The sequence below is a fragment of the Cotesia glomerata genome, linkage group LG6 (genome assembly GCF_020080835.1).
Source record: "Cotesia glomerata isolate CgM1 linkage group LG6, MPM_Cglom_v2.3, whole genome shotgun sequence".
NCBI classification, from domain to species: Eukaryota; Metazoa; Arthropoda; class Insecta; order Hymenoptera; family Braconidae; genus Cotesia; species Cotesia glomerata.
In genome coordinates this window covers 14,886,056-14,904,349 of record NC_058163.1, presented here as the reverse complement: position 1 = coordinate 14,904,349, position 18,294 = coordinate 14,886,056, and the positions used below count along the sequence as shown (strand labels likewise).

Here is an 18,294-nt window from a genome sequence, read left to right as displayed (position 1 = left end):
CCACAGCAAGGAAAGGACAACAAGAAGAGGCTGCTGTCCACGCCCAGGCCTCTTTAACAATCAAGAAGCCAGCACAGAAAAAGACAGCCTAGGACGATACCTGGACCACAATGACTCATCACTTAAAGCAAAAGAAGAAAAAGGAAAGAGAACAGGAGCCAGTTGCTCAATCTACTAAAGTCCAAAACCAGCCAAGTGAGGGTTGCTCTAAAAACCGAGGAGGAAGAAGACAAGAATTAAACCTGTTCTGGTCCAACTAGTAGAAGGCCAAACATATGAAGGACATCAAAGCCAAAGTAAACCCTCTCGAGACTGGTGTAGACATAAAGTCTTTATTAGAAGGCCGAAACACGTTAACGTTCTCCTTGAAATGTCTCAAAAGACCGGAGACAGCAGGGCTTTCACCGACGCGGTAAGGTCAGCCACTGCTAACCTTCATACGGTCAAGGCACTCACACCAATAACAACGATCGAGATCCTTGACTTGGATGGCGTCTATACTGAGAGCGACGTCCGTGAAGCACTTAAACGTGGCTTCGCCAACAGTCTGGAGATAAAACGTGAGAATTTGACAAAACTTACACCATCAGGCAATCTGGAAACCTTCTGTGAGATAGTTGAAGCTAGTGCGATCAAGATCCTTGACTAAGCCCATATAAAGATCGGATAGGTTAACTGTCACATACGCCCAGTTTCGAAAGTAACCCGTTGCTTAAAATACCTTGGTTTTGGGCACTCAACACGTAACTGCATGGGACTTAGAATAGAAGCAAGTGCTGCTACAAATGTGGCGGAGAAAACCACAAATCTGCAGACTGCGCGGAAAGGCCAAAGTGCTTCTTTTGTATTCCCGACAAAGATGCTCAGGATGGTTTATGCCATATTTCTGGCTTCGGGGCTTGTAAGGCATTCCGCACCACACTCGCCAAAGCTATGAGAGGGCAGAAATGACGCGCATACTTCAAGGTAACCTGAATAGGTGTGCGTTGGCGCAGAACTTGTTTAGCCAGCGAGTCTTTGAAGAGAAGATCGACATTTGCATCATCTGCGAGCAACATTTAAACCTTTAAGATAGAGCTTGGTTCGCCGACGAAACTGGCACGGCAGTGATTGGATTGTGAACACAAAGAACGTCAGCGCCAACAAAAGCGGAAGTGGAGCAGGTTTTGTCTGGATTCAAACCCCAAAACCTGCCTCATGAGCGTCTATCTGTAACCTAACGGAGGGATTCGTGTCTTTCGTCAGAAATTGGTAAAAATAGAAAATGCTATTACTGTTCAACGGCGAAGTTATCGTAGCTGGTGACTTCAACGCTAAATCAGCTAAATGGGGCGCTGCTTTCTCCGACACCAGAGGTAACAAAGTAGGAGACTTCGCAACAACACTTGACTTCATAGTGCTGAACACTGGAACTACCACAGCCTTTAGAAGACTGGGGTACAAGGAATTAATCTTCGACATCTCGCTGGCAAGTCCAAGGATTGCCAACATGATCGAAGACTGGACTATATCCGAAAAATACAGTGGCACCGATCACCAGTTTGTGACACTCAGCGTAGAACTGGCATCTTCCCCGGTTCCACAATGCGACTTTTCTAAGCGGAAGTAAAACGCCAGAAAGCTTGACCTAGCGGCATTGCGAACGTCCCTAACATGAAGCTGGTCTACTCTTCAGAACAACCCGATACCAAATACCCGCAGCGTGATTTGACGCTGAAACCAGAAAATCTGGCTATAGTTGATGACTATCTCGACGAAAGAACGCTGATAGCGGAAACGATGGAATGGTCCACAAGAACATGACATAACGGCTGGCGTGTCGCAAGGTTTAATCATGGGGCCAGGCCTATGGAACGCGGACTATGACGAACTCCTAGAAATCTCGTTGCCAAAACAAGTGGAACTCACGGGCTTCACGGACGACGTCGCAGCTACGATAGCAGTAGACAGCGCCGAGGAGTCAGAACTACTTGTTCAGGAAACTATTAGTTTCAGGATTAGTGATCGACGAGAAGCTGTTTTTCTGAGAGAACCTCGAAAACGCTTGCGCGTAAGCTAAAAAGACAGTTTCTAACCTGTCTAGAATCATGACCCTACGGGGGGACCACCAACCAGAAAAAGATGGGTGCTTCGAGAAGTAGTCTACTCGATATTACTCTACGGAGCAGAGATATGGGCGGATATCCTCAAACAGAAGATCTACCGGCACGAGATAGCAGTAGTGAAACGACGAGGAGTGCTCAGAGTCACCATCTGCATTAGAAGCAGCTGTATTGGTCATAGCAGGAGCTGCGCCAATCGACTTACTAGCATTCGAGAGGGCGAAAATCTACGATGCCAAAATAAATGGTGAAAACTCTAAGGAGGCAAGAGCGACGATAAAGACGGAAACGCTACATCAGTGACAGGACCGAGGAAACAAGCAGATGGACGGCACGCCTAATTCCGAACATAAACGTCTGGCTTTCTCGGAAACATGGAGAAACGGACTTCTTTCTGACCTAGTTATTGACAGGACATGGACAGTTAAACGCCTATCTTTTCAAGATGGGTTTGCACAGCACGCCAACGTGCAAATACTGCTCGGACATAATTGACGACACCGAACATACGTTCTTCGAATGTGATTGGTGGCAGGACTACAGAAGCAGCACCGAAAAAATTATAGGCACCAGAGTCTCCCCCTCGAGCCTGGTGACCTATATGCTCAAACAAAAACAAAACTGGTCAGCTGTCAAAGCCTACGTGCAACACATTTTGAAAGAAAAAACCGCAGAAAGGGACCACTAATCAGAGGCAAGCGTCGGGAGGCGCAACACGAACTGGATTGAAGTAATGCTTACGTGGTTCGGATCCAGTCATCTCCATACAATCCACGGGGAAGTGTTACGTCCGGGTGACGATAACATAATTGATTAATCAGTTCCTTAAACTCGAGACTAATTACTTAAGATTATATGTCTCGGGAGGCGGGAACCGCGCCTATAGGTAACTGCCCGCGAGGTTTGACGCGACACAAGAAATCACGAAATTAGAATAATTTTGGATAATTTCGACTTAACTGTCGTATTCCCTTTAGGGTAGGTCAGGGCACGAGTGAATGAAAAGAATAACGAGTTTAAAATAAAATCAACGCAGAAAGAGGAACACTTATACCTGCTTGAAGGTCGAACCTGAGACGTCGTTGGGCCCTTGTCCAGGTACCTGGTGCCGAGTATTCTGGGGCCACTGCCCGAAAGGTAATTACTGGTGAGTAATTAGAATGAACAATCGTAATAGATTATTTATTGATAATGTAATATTCATCGGCAGCCATGTTGGTAACGGCAGGGGAGAATGGATTCTCTTCACTTTATGTGTGTTGGGGCCCGATCGGAAGAGAACTAGGCCGCGCCTCGTCCGGATTGGTGGCAGGAGTGACTGTGACTCTTAAGGCAGTAGCGAGCTGGTGAAAAATAGATCTCTGATTTTTTTGCATGTTGCGAAAGCAATACGTTTAAATTTTGGGAATCGTCACAGTTAAGCAAGTAGCGTCCTCTCCGTGGGTCCCGCTACGAGTAGGTGGTCTGATGTTAAATCATGTCACTGAAACTAACAGCTACCACTGCGAAGGCTGACCACCGAGTAAGGCCTCGTGACGCTGTCAAATTATTTGGCAACGCTGGTGAGCTCAAAGATTCGGAGATTAAATTAGGCAGATAAACACGAACGAGACTCTTGCAGGGGGGATAAGTATTATGGCTCAAACAGGTCTTACGGCTACATCTCCTCGCATGGGCCCCGCTGGTAACTGGTCGGGTTGTTATTATATTACTGATCAGGCTAACGCAGTCGTTGAATGGGTTTGATACAGTTGACTGAGTACGAGGATAGATCGGCATTAAATTCAATTCCATTCACATCTGTCCAATGATAGAGTTGAAGCTTGAGGGCAGGGTTTTTCCATGCCCGCAAACTTAGCTGTGTTTTTGTTGCGTGAGGGTAGGACAAATATACGTGCGAGTATAGCTTTTTTGAGCCCAGGTATCGGCCTCTTCGGAGGGAGGCGGAAACCTCACCATATATTCTTCGCCCGGATTGGGGCAGGGCATCACGCGATAGAGTCTAGGCCCTCCCTCAATAGTTATGGTGTAGCTAGATATCTGTTTAACATAATAGTTACGCCTTCCTACAGAAAATTTCGAAGATGAGAATGAGAGGGCAAGGGGTGGGCTGTCCTTAAAGGTACTGCAATACAATAGCTCATCGATCTTTTATTAACTAGTGGGCCTTTTGGTTAATTAGCGATCCATCGACATGTTACATAGGGCCGTAACAGAAGGAGAGAGTATTTTTTAGTGGGTAAAAAACCCACACTACCGACCATAATTTTTCAATGATAGCGGTGCCTTTAAAAGAGTTTTTTCCCTTCTCTAAAAAAAAAAAAAAAATTGGGAAAACGGTTGACCCTGAAGGCCATCCATGCAACTTTCCACTAATTCCATACCTGGGCGCTTAAAATTGCACTTATGACGTTTTTGAGCTCAAAATACAATTTATGTGTTAATTTGAGCTAGAAGTTTCATAGAACACTATTTTTGGAATTTTCAAACCGCAATAACTTTTGAATGGATTAACCGATTTTCACGCGGTTGACGGTATTCGACGCAGTTTTATCAGCCTCATAAATAATTTCAAAGTTTAAATTGATCAAACTAAAAACATTGGAGTAATTCTGAAAAAACTCTTTTCGGTTTGCTTTCGTTCACGATATCTCTTGAACGAATTAACCGATTTTGACCGGATTGGCGACGATCGACGTGATTTTTCAAGATTAAGAGCTGATTAGTTTTTGAAATCGATCGGTAAAGCCGTTTAAAAGTTATCAGAAAGAAACATTTAAAAAAATTAGGAAAACGGTTGACCCTAAAGGCCATCCCTGCAACTTCCTGCTGATTCCGTTAATACATGGCCGTTTTTCTTGTGCTCTTCAAGCTCAAAAATACAATCTGCGTGTTGTTTTGAGCTCTCTGAGCTCAAAACAATACCTTTTCTATGCTTTTGAGCTCTTGAGCTCACAAGTCTGATAGAAGTTTCATAGAACACTATTTTTTGAATTTTCATACCGCAACAACTTTTTAATGAATGAACCGATTTTTACGTGGTTGGCGGCATTCTACGCAGTTTTCTATGCCTCATAAAGAATTTCTAAGCTTTAATTGGTCAATCTAGAAATTTCGGAGTAACTCCAAAAAAACACTTTTTTCAGATTTCATTCGTTCACGATATCTCTCGAATGAATCAACCGATTTTGACCGGATTGGCGACGATCGACGTAGTTTTTTAAGATTAAGAGCTGATTAGTTTTTGGAATCGATCGGTAAATCCGTTTAAAAGTTATTCCAAAAAAACCACTTCTGAAAAAATTATTTTTCCTATTTTTTTTTTAGATTTCTCCTAATTTCTCAAAATCTATCGGTCCGAATCGGTTCAATTTTTCAGTAAATCTAAGTTTGGCGAAGCCCTTTCGAATGGCACCAACTGCGATGAAATCGGTTAAACCGTTCAAAAGATGTAAGACGTTTACATACTTACACACACACACACACACACACACATACACACACACACATACACACACACGCACACACATACACACACGCACACATACTGTGACGTTATTTTATCGACCGGGGTCTATTTAAAGTGAACTTCACTAGCTCCAACGGATTTTTGTGATTCTAAGTTGATATTTCATCGCCAAAACTTTATAGAAAATATTTGTGAGGAATAAAGATTATAGTTTTGTGAGTGTAGTTTGATTGTAGATGCCGAGTAACGAGGAGCTACAGTTTTAGAGTAAATTTAGAGAGTTGAAGTTACAGTTGAGATTTTGAGATTTTTTAAATTAGAGTCAGTTTTAGAGTCAAATTTTTGGAAAATATAAGTTCGAGTCATTTAAGGGTTTTATTAAGTTATTTTAAGTTTTTGAGTTTTGAATTTTGAGTTTTGAATTTCGAATTCTAAGTTGTAAGTTTTGAGGCTGCAGAGTACGTGGGTAAGTCAGCGTTACCGTGGAGCGGGACTATAAGTCACCCGGTTTGGTTTGATGTTAGACGCTAGTCTAACCCTTTGAGACTCCCAGGTGAAATTCCTGGGTCTGGCTGAGACCCAGCGCTCTGATGTACAGGAACATGAGGAAAGCATATGGGATCAGTTTAAGTTACGTTTACGTTTTACGTTGAGTTTAAGTTAAGGTTTAAGTTATGTTTTTGATATTTTGATTTTTGAGTTTAAGTTACGTTTTGAGTTACGTTTTTGGTTTCCATCCCAGCCGTCGTCAGTTCCTGGAGAGCATCCACCAAAAGAATATCCGTACTCAGAGCTTTAGTTATTTAATTAGGGATTAAAATATTTAGGGATTAATTGAATATCGCAATTTTAGTTTGTGAGTGAGTCACGTTTAAGAACAGTTGAGTTTTGGACTTTGTAGAGAACAGTCGAGTTGGAGAGATGCCTCTGATCACTACAGGTGATCGTACGTGCATACCGTTGCAGCTACAGGTTGAGATTTTAGTCTTTACGTTTTATTTTTGAGCTACAGATATGAATACAAAGTTGATGAAGTTCATTTAAAATATTATAAAAAGTTACTCAGCATCGGCATTGTTTATATCAGGTATGAGATTATTTTTATTTATAGTAATTTGATCGTTAATAATCGAATTTTGGTCTTGAAATATTAGATAGTCTAGTTTAAAATAAATTTTGTATTATAAATAATTTAGAGTTTTGTTGACAGATTTAGTTGAGATTGTTATTCGAGTCATTAAGATTCATTTATTCATTTGTTTTATTTTAATAAAGTAAAGTTCTGTAAATTAACTATAGCGTTGATTATTGTTAACTGTACCGTTCTAGTAATTTAGTGGTGATTTACGATCAAGTTTGTTAATTAAGTTTACGGATTATTGAATAAATAAAGATTTTGTTTTGAGTATAAATTTTTGGTGTTGCGAATAGAATTATTACAATTATGGATCCTCTCTACACGAACCACCCCCTCTCTCCACAAACCAGCAACCCCGAGGTATTCCGTCGTCTTTCCGGTCTTTGGTTCTTTGGTCTTTATTTTGTTGTTTCTGTGTTTTCGATTAAGTTTTGGCTAGTTTCGCTAATTTCTAGTGAATAAAAATTATCTAATTCCGTTTGAGTTTAAGTTCGAGTTCTGATTCCGTTGAAGTTTAAGTTAAGTTTAGCTAGTTTGAGAATTCCTAGCGAATAAAAACTCCTTGAGTTCCGTGTTCACTGGTTTGGTAATTCTTGTGATTAAAAATTACCTGGCGCCCTAATTTTATCGAGATAAAAGACCAAGAATCGGAAAGATAACGAAGTATAACCCAGATTTCATTTTTAGAATTAAGTTTAGTTAAGTTCCCGTCTACCCCCTTGAAAATTTGGTAATAATACATACATACAGACATAGTGACACCCTCGCGAAAATAGTCAAGAAAGCTTCCTGTGACCTCAAAACGTCGAGATCTAATGAAAACTCGATTTTCGCAAAATAGAGTAAAACCCATAACTTCCCGATTTTCGAAAATCTTCGATTATCTTAGTGGGAAGTTGAAAAAATAAAACCTAGATACTATAACTAAATTTCCGCGGGGGGTATTCGGTAACTTAACAAAACTTATTTCTAAAATGAAATCTGGGTTATACTTCGTTATCCTTCCGATTATCAGTCTCTGGTCTCGCCAAAAATAGGGCGCCAGGTAATTTTTAATCACTGGAATTACCAAACCAGTGAACACGGAATCAAATAATTTTTTATTCGCTAGGAAATATTAAACTAGCCAAACTTAAACATAACTAGATAATCTTGACCTGCTAGGAATTATCAACTAGCTAAACTCGAATTTAACCGCAAACTAGATAATTTTTATTTACACACTAACTAAAACGTAAACTTTACCGGAAACAAAGAAACTTAACGAAAATAGAGACCAAAAGACCAAGGACCGGAAAGACGACGGAATGCCTCGAGTCGCTCAGTGGACTAGTTAGTGGAGAGAGGGCGTGATTCATGTAGAGAAGACCCATGATTGTTATAATTTTATTTGCAACACCAAAAATTTATACTTACAAACAAAATCCTTATTAATTCAATTAGTCTAGTCAACAAGTTAAAAAATGTGTTAAATAGAAATGAAGCTCCTAAAAATATATGCGATAGCTCATTCGATTCGGAATGACGTCTAGAAAAATGTTTTTTGAGGGTATATTGGCACATAAAAAATTGCGATTGTTATTATTAAAATAAGATAATAACAAAAGGTTTTTAGATTTTCATTAATAACTTTTAAGATAATGATATTTAAGGAATTTTGAAAAAATATCCTGAAAGAGGAGGAAATTTCCAATAAAAAAGTTTCACTCCCGGAACTCTATCTGCATTATTTATAATTTTTTTCAACGCTTGAAATAGGGCTCCGCGAGGGCGTTACGGCATAGGCGCGCCGTCTAAAAAGCCGGTATATCACCTGAAATAATTTTTTCTTAATATTAAATAACAATTTAAAAATTTGAATAAATTATGGTGGTGTAATCTAGACACTTGAACGAAAAAAACCTCGGTAAAAAAAAAATTTTTTGTCGATTTTTCAAAAAATTACACCATTGTTAATTAACTAATTTTTTTCCAATCTCTGTTTTTATAAATTACGGCATAAAAGTTTAAATAATTGGTCTATAAATTTTCCGTTTCGTGGAGCTCTTATTATTTAGATACTTAATAAAGTTATGCAAAAAAAATTTATTGAAGTTAATTATTTTGTTAATTATAATTTTTTTAAATTAACTAAAAGTGAAATTTCGAAAAAATATTATCAAAAAAATTTTTTTTTGGTAATATTTTATTATTGCTGTTTTTGCATCTAATATAGGTATTAATTAACATTGGAAAAAAAAATTTTACGTCATTTGTTAAGAAATTGTTTATAAACAAATAGACTATTTTGGAATTTAAAAAATATTTTTTTTTATTATCTTATTGCATAGGTGGAATGATGATTTAAAAAAAAATTTTTTTTCTTCAATAAATTGTTTTATTGTTTATAATCGTTTTTTTTCATATTTCAATTGTTTAAATGATTAGTTAAGAAATTATTTTATTCTTAAGAATGATCATTGATCCTATTCAATGGATTAACAGAGAAATATTTTTTTTTTGCAAATAATTTAATTGTTTATTAACTTAACAATTTTTTATAAGCAAATAATATTAACCGTTATATTTTTTTTCGAAAACTTCAAAAAATTACAAAAACAACCATACATAACAAAGTATAGAAAAAAATTTTTTTATGAGTTTTTTACAGCGCTTCTAAATATTATATAATAATGAAATTACAGCCGTTACATAATTTTTCACGTTATAAATTCATATAACTTTTAAACTAACTATTAGAGATACGGTAAAAAACATTCATGTCATTTTTGTAAAGGATTTATTTATCTTTAAAATAAATTCAAAATTGGTTCTGGGTGCATTCCGAAATGCGCTACAGTAGCTGTAGCTGCAGCTGTACTACTCTAGCATTGTAGTAGTCCTTTTTTTTACTGCAGCAGTAGCAGCATCTGTGCGCCAAATTTAAAATTCTAAAATTTTTAATTCTTTACTATAAAAAAATAATTAAAATTTTCAATAATCATTATGATTATTGAATTATTCATATATTCAATTAATAGAATCATTGAATATGAACATTTTTTATCCGTAAATGTCATGAATACAATCAACTACACTTGAAAAAAATCGCAATCTTTCAATTATCACATAACTGAAAATACTCCTCTGAATTCTGGACCTTCACTTTTAACCAATTTCCTTGTGATGGGGTTTTTAATCTCCACTTTTAACTAACTTCACTCTAATTACGTTATTGTCATAAGATAATATTTTCTGAAGGTAAAGTGACGAAGTGATCGTTATTACAGTCGACGCTCTCTGTATTGGACCTCTCTGTATTTGACCGCTCTCTGTATTTGACCACATTCTTTCTCTGTATTTGACGATTTTACACAGCTCTTATGGACAAGGACGAGTCAAATACAGAGAATGGTCCTGTACGGGTGAGTCAAATACAGAGAGCGTTGACTGTATATGGATTATTTCTAAGTTAAGATTTAAAAAATGGATCCAATGATTATATTATTGAGTGCAGCAGTAAATTGTGGTATATCTTCAGATGAAGAAGATGAATATGAATTGCTGGAGACATTAATGAATAATATTTTTGAGAAGCGTAAGATAATGAGGATTGAAGGTTATGTGGAAAATATTGTAGCTTCGTATGATGATACAGAGTTTCAACGTCATTTTCGGTATAGATATTCTTTTTATTTTAATAATAATTTACTATTTTTTCAATTAATTCATGGTAGAATAAATTTTTTTGAATCCCAGTAGGAATTATCACATTGGCAGTTTAGATAGATATTCGTTTGAGTATTTGCTCAATTTAATTGGACCATTAGTATCAAGGCGAGAAAATATTGGTTGACACCTAATAGCTCCAGAAAAACAATTGCTCATGACTTTATGGTTTGTGTCTACTCCGGAAACTTATCGGTAAATAATATAATGCTCTTTAAAAATGTATTTTTGATGAATGATTTTGATTACTGTCAATATTCGTGTGTGCTTTACCCTCACTATACATATTTATGTAAACAATGACATTTTTCATCTATCAAAATAATAATAGTTTTCAGAAATTTTACAGTTCTGTATGCAGTAGATTTAACATTGGAGAATTAACTGGGTATCGAGCGGTGAATAGAGTAATTGCAGCTGTTTATCAGTATGCTCCATTTCTTATAACGTGGCCTACTGTTGAAGAGTCTAGGATTTCAATAGAGGAATTTGAGAGAAAGTATAACTTTCCAGGAGTCATAGGAGCAATTGATGGAACCCATATTTGTATTATTACCCCAAAAACTGATCCAGCTGCCTATGTTAACAGAAAATCCTTCCATTCAATCGTAGCACAGGTAATTACTAAAAATACAAAAATTGTATTAAATAATATCTGTAATAGCTTTAAGAATGCAATGTATTTATACTCCAATTCTACGGTTATGATCTTTAGATTGTTTGTGATCACAGACTTAAGTTCATTCATTGCTACGTTGGAGAGATTGAATCTGTTCATGATGCTAGAGTGCTGCGAAAGTCAAATTTAATGAAATATTTTCATCCTAAGTATTTTCCAAACGACAGTCACCTTGTTGGTGATGCTGCGTATGGAATCAGTAATTACATTCTTACTCCATTCGAAGATAATGGGTATTTGACGATTCAACAGCGAAATTATAATTATTGTCATTCGGCTACGAGGATGCTTGCTGAACGTTCCATTGGTCTACTGAAAATCAAAGAGCGTTCAATTTTAGAAACTTTAATGATATATAGGACACAGTCTATTCCTCTGTGGTCGCTCTGTGTGTAATTCACAATATTATTATTGAGAAACAAAATTTGCAGTATATACCATTAGTTAGATTGGTTAATGATTTTCCGAATGGTGACTTAAAAAAAGAACAAGGAATTCAAAAAAGATTTACCATTGTGGCTGATTTGCCTCTCCGAGTCAACTGAATAAAGAAAATTGTTTTTTTTTTTTTCATCTTTACAAAGAATTTATTTAGTTAATAAAATTAATGAATAAACAACAAAAAACATTTGCTTTTATATCTTTTAATTTAATTTTTTGTCATATATTAATACAATTATTTAACTTTTTAATTGTGAACCTTCCAAAAATTTCAAAATAACAGTAACAAAGTACGAATATAAATAATTAGTATAATTTTATGTTTTAGTAATTTTATATGTAATTAGCTTTATATCAATCATCGAAATTCTAATAGAAATTACAACTTCTTATTTCATATTAATTCTTTTTTTTCATTGATTAAACTTATCTATCCGTTTAATGATCTGAATAATTTCATCAAAACTAGTTTTTCTAAATAAATATCTTAACCATTAATAACAAAACAATTATTATTGTAACAATAATAATACAAATACTGAACATTATTTCATTAAAAGGAACATTTTTTAATTAAAAGGAATCACTAAACTTTCCTTTGTCTAATTTTAGTTTTTTTTCGCATAAACTTACATATCTTTCCATCAAGTTATCAGTACCACTTAACGCCTTAATTTTCTTCTCTTGCAATTCCCGTCTCTCTGCCCGAGACTCTTTCAAATACTCAAGTACCACGTCCGTTTGGGATTTTCTCTTTTTTGGTGTCTTTTCTGTAATTTTTAATTTTATAAAACATTGAACATAATACCTCAACAAAACAATATAATTTAAAAAAAAAACAAACCAGTCATATCTGCTTCAGGTGTTTTTTCACGATTATCATCCGATGAAGCCACTGAGACTGGTTTAATATACGGTTTCTCGCTCAGTATTTCATCTAAACTCTAAAAATACAATTAATACTGAAATTAAAAAAACAATTAACTCTAAAAATTGTTACCAGAAATTTGTTTATGGCCGAAGCGATGAGAATTAGCCAAGTCAAACTTCATTATTCCTGAAGATAAATTGACAATATTACTCCAATTTAAAATGATTAGTAATGTGAAGTTACTTCATAACAAGCCCATTTTTCAGGGTTATTTTCCGATATTGCGTTATGATCCTTAATACTTTTATAGTGTCTAAGAAGACTAGACCATTTCGAAGAGCATTTACGACCAGATACTAAATATCCTTGTTCTTGCATTAATTTAGAGATACGAGTCCAAAACTTAGGCTTCAGTGATTTTTCGCCTCGGAATTTTGTATAATCAGTAACGTTTTCTTGCTTAAATAAATATATTAATAGTTTAGTCGCTTCCTCCGACCAAAAATAATAATATAAAAAATATTCAAAATTATCATAAAATTGTTAAAACTCAAACAAAAAATCAATTTTTTGACTTACCACCGTATTCCGTATTTTATGTATCCTTGGGTCGAATTTCATCTTCAAATTAATCGACATTGCTATTAGTTTCACTACTCGACGAAATATCAACTTCGTTGGGAACAGGAATAAATTCGTCTGCATTATGAACGAAATGATCTGATTCTTCTTCAGATGAGTGATCTATATTATCATGGAGAAAATCATTTCTATAATTAGTTGAATTTGTTTTACGAGAAATCCTAGCATGAAAAGTGCTGGTACGAGAAGTACTGGTACGAAAAGTACTGGTACGAGAAGTGCTGGCACGAGAAGTGCCGGTGCGAGAAGTGCTGGTACGAGAAATCTTAGTAGGAGTAATGCAAGTACAAGAAGTACTAGCATCAGAGTAATCTATGTTGTCCAAAGCAATAAGTTGGTCCTCTTCTAAAATAACATAAGACTCTTCTTTAGTTACACCTTCAAGCAGTGAAGTAGCAAACGTGAGATCTGTAAAGTATATTTAGTAAATTGTAACGGGTTTTTATGCCGCTCAATTGGCCCCTTAAATTAAATTAATTAAAATAATAAACTTAACAAAATGAAATCTAATTAAATAAATAAAAGGGCGCGACCAGGATTTTTAATCACGGTTCCTGGAACTGGAACCAGAGCTGAGCTTATCTTACAGGGAGAGAGAGCGGAGGAAGGTGATCTGAAATAAATAAATTCTTAATTAACAATATATGGCTAAATTTATTGATAACAAAATTATTTAACAAGTTGCGCACACTCACACTATAATCAACTTAAAACTACAGCCTAACTGTCGGCTGACCAGATCCAAAATTCAGTCGGCACAAAGACAGCAGTGTGACAGAGGTCGTTTATAGCCTAACTGGCGGCTATCCAGAGCCAAAAACTAATACCTAACCACCCGACGTATCTTCGTTGGATTTGTTGTCTAGCACGTGACCCTCCCGGCGTACACGTGCGACAAAATTTTATAATCAACTTAACCGAAACCCAAGACTGGACTAATTACTCTACTCAGAGATGCATCGATAAGTAGAGATCGTTTATTAACCCACGCAGCTACAGAAGTCTCAGCCTAGTGAACGCAACGTAAACTGAGACTGCCTGCAGCTCACAAATATACCCTTTATAATTTTCACACGCATAACCCACACGTCTACACACACACTGAATTTACTTTACTTTTATTTATAAAAATTATTAACAACCATTTAAATTAAGAAAATCATTACATTAACTTTCAACTTAAAACAATTCAATCATCAGCTAGGAATTAAATTTACCGAACGTTTCCGAGACTAAAATTGATTCCCAAATGTCCAAACTAAATCCGACGCTTAAATTTACTCCAAATTAATTCGAAATTTTAATATTAATAATAAATTCTTATAAATTTCATCAACAATTTCAACTAAAAATTCCCGGATTTAATATCCACGTTGTTAATTAAATTCTAAAGAATTTTTCTAAGATGATGAAATTAAAATTATTAAAATAAATTCCCAGAACTTAAGTTCAATATACCAAAATAACCGCGTGGAATTTTCCGATTAAATAAATAATTTATAAATGATTTATCTTAATATAAACTAAATTAACGAAAAATTATCCACGGGTAAATCAATTTTAATTGTGCCAAAATCTCAGTAAATCAATTCTCAATAAATAATATAATGGACAATAAATAATATTTTCTTGTAATAAATAATGTTAAATAATAATAATTCGTTTGTTCTTAATAAATTGTCAAATAAAATAATTGCCAGTAATTTGTCGTATCACTTATCACACAGAAACTCATCTGTTGGAGCTTTTCTTTATCAGTTGCCTGAGGATCTTTGTAGTAAATGCAGAAAGAATGAAGTGTTGCTTGTGTGTTATTGTAGTAAAATGATTGAATAGATCTTTGTATAATAAAAAAATAGTTTTCAGCAATAAAGGAACAAGATGGCGGACCCAACGGTGTCGGGTTCTGAGTCGTGCAAATTATTTAAGTGTCATTCAAATATGAAAGTGCCAAAAATTCTTATCTGTATTGTATGTGAAAATGTTGATCATGAGGGTGACTTTAATAAATACTCAAAGGGTAGATATGTGACTGAAATGCTAGTTATATGTCCGAATCATAAAAGTGATATTCTAACCAACAAAAGCAATATAGATTTGAATACTTTGGATGATAATGCTAGAGAAATAATTGCACAGATCAAATTGCATCATAAAGAGGAACTAAGAAGTGAACTGTGCAATAATTTATCATCCAACTCGTCAAAAAACAATCATGATACTACTGATACAAACGAGCTGGATGAATTATCTATGTTAAAAATGGAAAATGAATTATTAAAAGAATTAAACGCAGAACTGAAAGATAAAAACAAATTGCTGAATGGTATTGTCAATAAAGCTCATAATATAGTTAATGATGTTTCTTATGCTAGTGTAACCAAAGATGGACCAAATAAACCGGAGAAAGTCCTCAATATTTATGTCAAACCTAAAAATAATCAAGGCAAATCTCAAACTCTTGTTAAAGTTAAAAGTAAATTATCTAGTGATTTAGCAATTCCTATTAACAGAGTTAGAGAGAACAAAGAAGGTCTTGTAGCAATAAAGTGTAAAAACAATGTGGATGTGTCTAGAGCCAGGTCTGTGTTAAGTGATAAACTGGGAAATGATTTTATTGTCGAACTTGAGCATCTAAAACTTCCTAAAATCAAGGTTATTAATGTAGATACTGATATGTCTAAGGAAGATTTGTGTGAGGATATTTATCACCGTAATTTTTTGGAAATAGATGGTGCATTTAACATTATTGCTGACTATAAAGGTCGTAATGACTATCGTACAATAATTCTTGAAGTAACAGCTGACTCTTATTTATATCTTAAAAACAATGGCTTTAGACTATACATAGGTCATCAGTGCTGTAAAATCTATGATTTTTTCAATCTTAACCTGTATTACAAGTGTGGAAGATCAAATCATAAACAAAAAAACTGTAATAATGATGATATCTGTTTAATTTGTGCCGGAAATCATTCTACTAAAATGTGTAATAGTAAAACTCAAAAGTGCCCGAACTGTGTATTTTACAATGAGAAATCTAAGAAAGATAGAGCCACCGATCATTGTGATACCGAATTATGTTGTGAATATCTCAAGTTCAAGTTGAACAAAATTATCGACGAAATAGATTACCCTACTAAACCTATAATACCAAACTCAATTGGTAAGGTTGAAAATAAATATATTCGTCTAAATCAATAAATTTTATCAATGGAGGATACTGATACCTGTATTGAAGAAAATTTTAATGATCTCAAGAGCTTGAATAAATGTTTGTGTTTAGATTTCATACTGTGTTTACATCTAAACGTCAGAGGTTTGAATGCTAACTTTGAAAACCTAGAGTTATTTATACATAATTTGTGTGTTAAGCCGGATGTCATAATATGCTCTGAGACTTGGATACTGCCTTGTTTTACTTTTTTTGCTATAGATGGTTATGATTGATTTTATAATCATAGTTATGTCAACAAAGCTGATGGAGTAGTGATGTATATAAAAAAATCGTTACAGTCTAGTGCAACAATAGAAGAATTTGATAATTTAAAGATTATTTCTGCAAAATTCAAACTCAGTGATAATAAAGTATTTAAAATATCGGGTGTGTATCGTTGTCATGATTTGATAAAAGAAGACTTTGTTAAATCTATAAATGAATATATTAATTTAAAATGTCATGGGAATAACCATGCTATAGTGGGTGATTTTAATATAAATCTGCTTGCAACTGATCACATAGCTAACGATTTCTTATCAAATTTCCTTGATCGTGGATATATTCCGTACTTCAGTGGGGTAACGAGACCAAATGATGCAGGAGGAACTTGTATCGATAATTTTTACATCAAATCTAACTTATGTAATCTCAAATCCTTTACATACACCAATACCTTTACAGATCATTTTCCTATCTTTGTAAGCTTTAAACATTTCAAAATCAATAATAGTAATAATAATAACATTAAGTGCAATAATAACAATACTTCGATTAATTACAATCGTCTTATTAATCTTAGTAGTGATTATAACTGGTCATATTTATTGGAATTTAATGATCCTGATGATTTTTTCATTGCACTGACTGATAGTATTAAAACATTAGTTAATAATGCCAAAAACAAACCTAGAAATAACAATGAAAAAAATAAACCGCGAAAACAATGGATCACTCAAGGGATTATGAACTCTTGTAAGACTAAAGAGAATTTATACAATATCTGGATTAAATAAAAATAGTGTGGAAGTTAAGACTCAATATACTTCCTATTGTAAAATTCTTAATAAAGCAATTAAATTAGCTAAAAGTAATTTTGAAACGAAAAAAGTAAAAAATTATTACAATGATAGTAAAAAATGATGGAATTATGTAAATTGTAAGTTAGGTAAAAACACTGTAACTAGGGATTTTGATTACTTAATTAATGATAATGGTGAAATTGTTGCTGATAAGAAAGATATAGCAGATAACTTTATAGAATTCTTTAGTAATGTTGGAAATAAACTTGCGAGCAATCTTGGTAATCCGGAGAAAATAAATATTGAAAAAACTGTAGAATATAACTGTAATAGTATTTTCTTATCGCCAACAAATCAGACTGAAATTGAAAAAATTATCAATGAAATGAAAGAGAAATCTGGTGGAGTAGATAATATACATAGTAAAGTAATTAAGTACATTGCCAAAGATATTAGTTTACCGTTAGAATATATCTTTAATTTATGTATTAGTAGAGCAATCTGGCCTAATGCTCTGAAAAAAGCTGAAATTATCCCTATTCTTAAATCTGGCAATAAACACCTGGCAACAAATTACAGGCCAATATCACTAATATCTAATTTAGCTAAAATATTTGAAAAAATAATATATGTAAGATTGTATGAATTTTGTATTAGTAATAACTTGATATCAGACAAACAATTTGGTTTTATGAAGAACAGAGGTACAGATGATGCTCTCGCTTTTACCTCTAGTTTTATATACGATAATTTAGACAAAAATCGTGCATCTGTACTGGTTTTCTTGGATCTAGCAAAGGCTTTCGATACAGTTAATCATAAAATCTTGCTTAATAAATTGTGGCGCAAAGGAATCAGAGGTCTACCTCATAAATTGATTGTTAATTACCTATCAAGTAGAGAACAATGTGTTAAATTAAATAATTGTTCTAGTGATTATAGAATAGTAAAAATTGGGGTTCCCCAAGGGACCATCTTGGGGCCTCTTCTCTTTATTATGTACAT

The 18,294-nt window shown here is 34.3% G+C and overlaps 2 protein-coding genes across 3 annotated transcripts in view; both read right to left on the bottom strand.

Moving 5' to 3' along the window:
• Nucleotides 1-18,294, bottom strand: part of LOC123268101 (neither inactivation nor afterpotential protein C-like) — a 599,151-nt gene that overhangs the window by 354,810 nt on the left and 226,047 nt on the right. The gene's annotated exons all lie outside the window — the stretch shown is intronic.
• On the bottom strand, nt 12,107-13,453 carry LOC123268113. The gene is made up of 4 exons (XM_044732994.1): nt 12,988-13,453; nt 12,652-12,867; nt 12,382-12,481; nt 12,107-12,307 (listed from the first exon to the last, which is right to left on the bottom strand). Exons 1-4 carry the CDS (start codon nt 13,111-13,113, stop codon nt 12,111-12,113), a joined length of 639 nt encoding a protein of 212 aa, XP_044588929.1. The 5' UTR covers nt 13,114-13,453; the 3' UTR covers nt 12,107-12,110.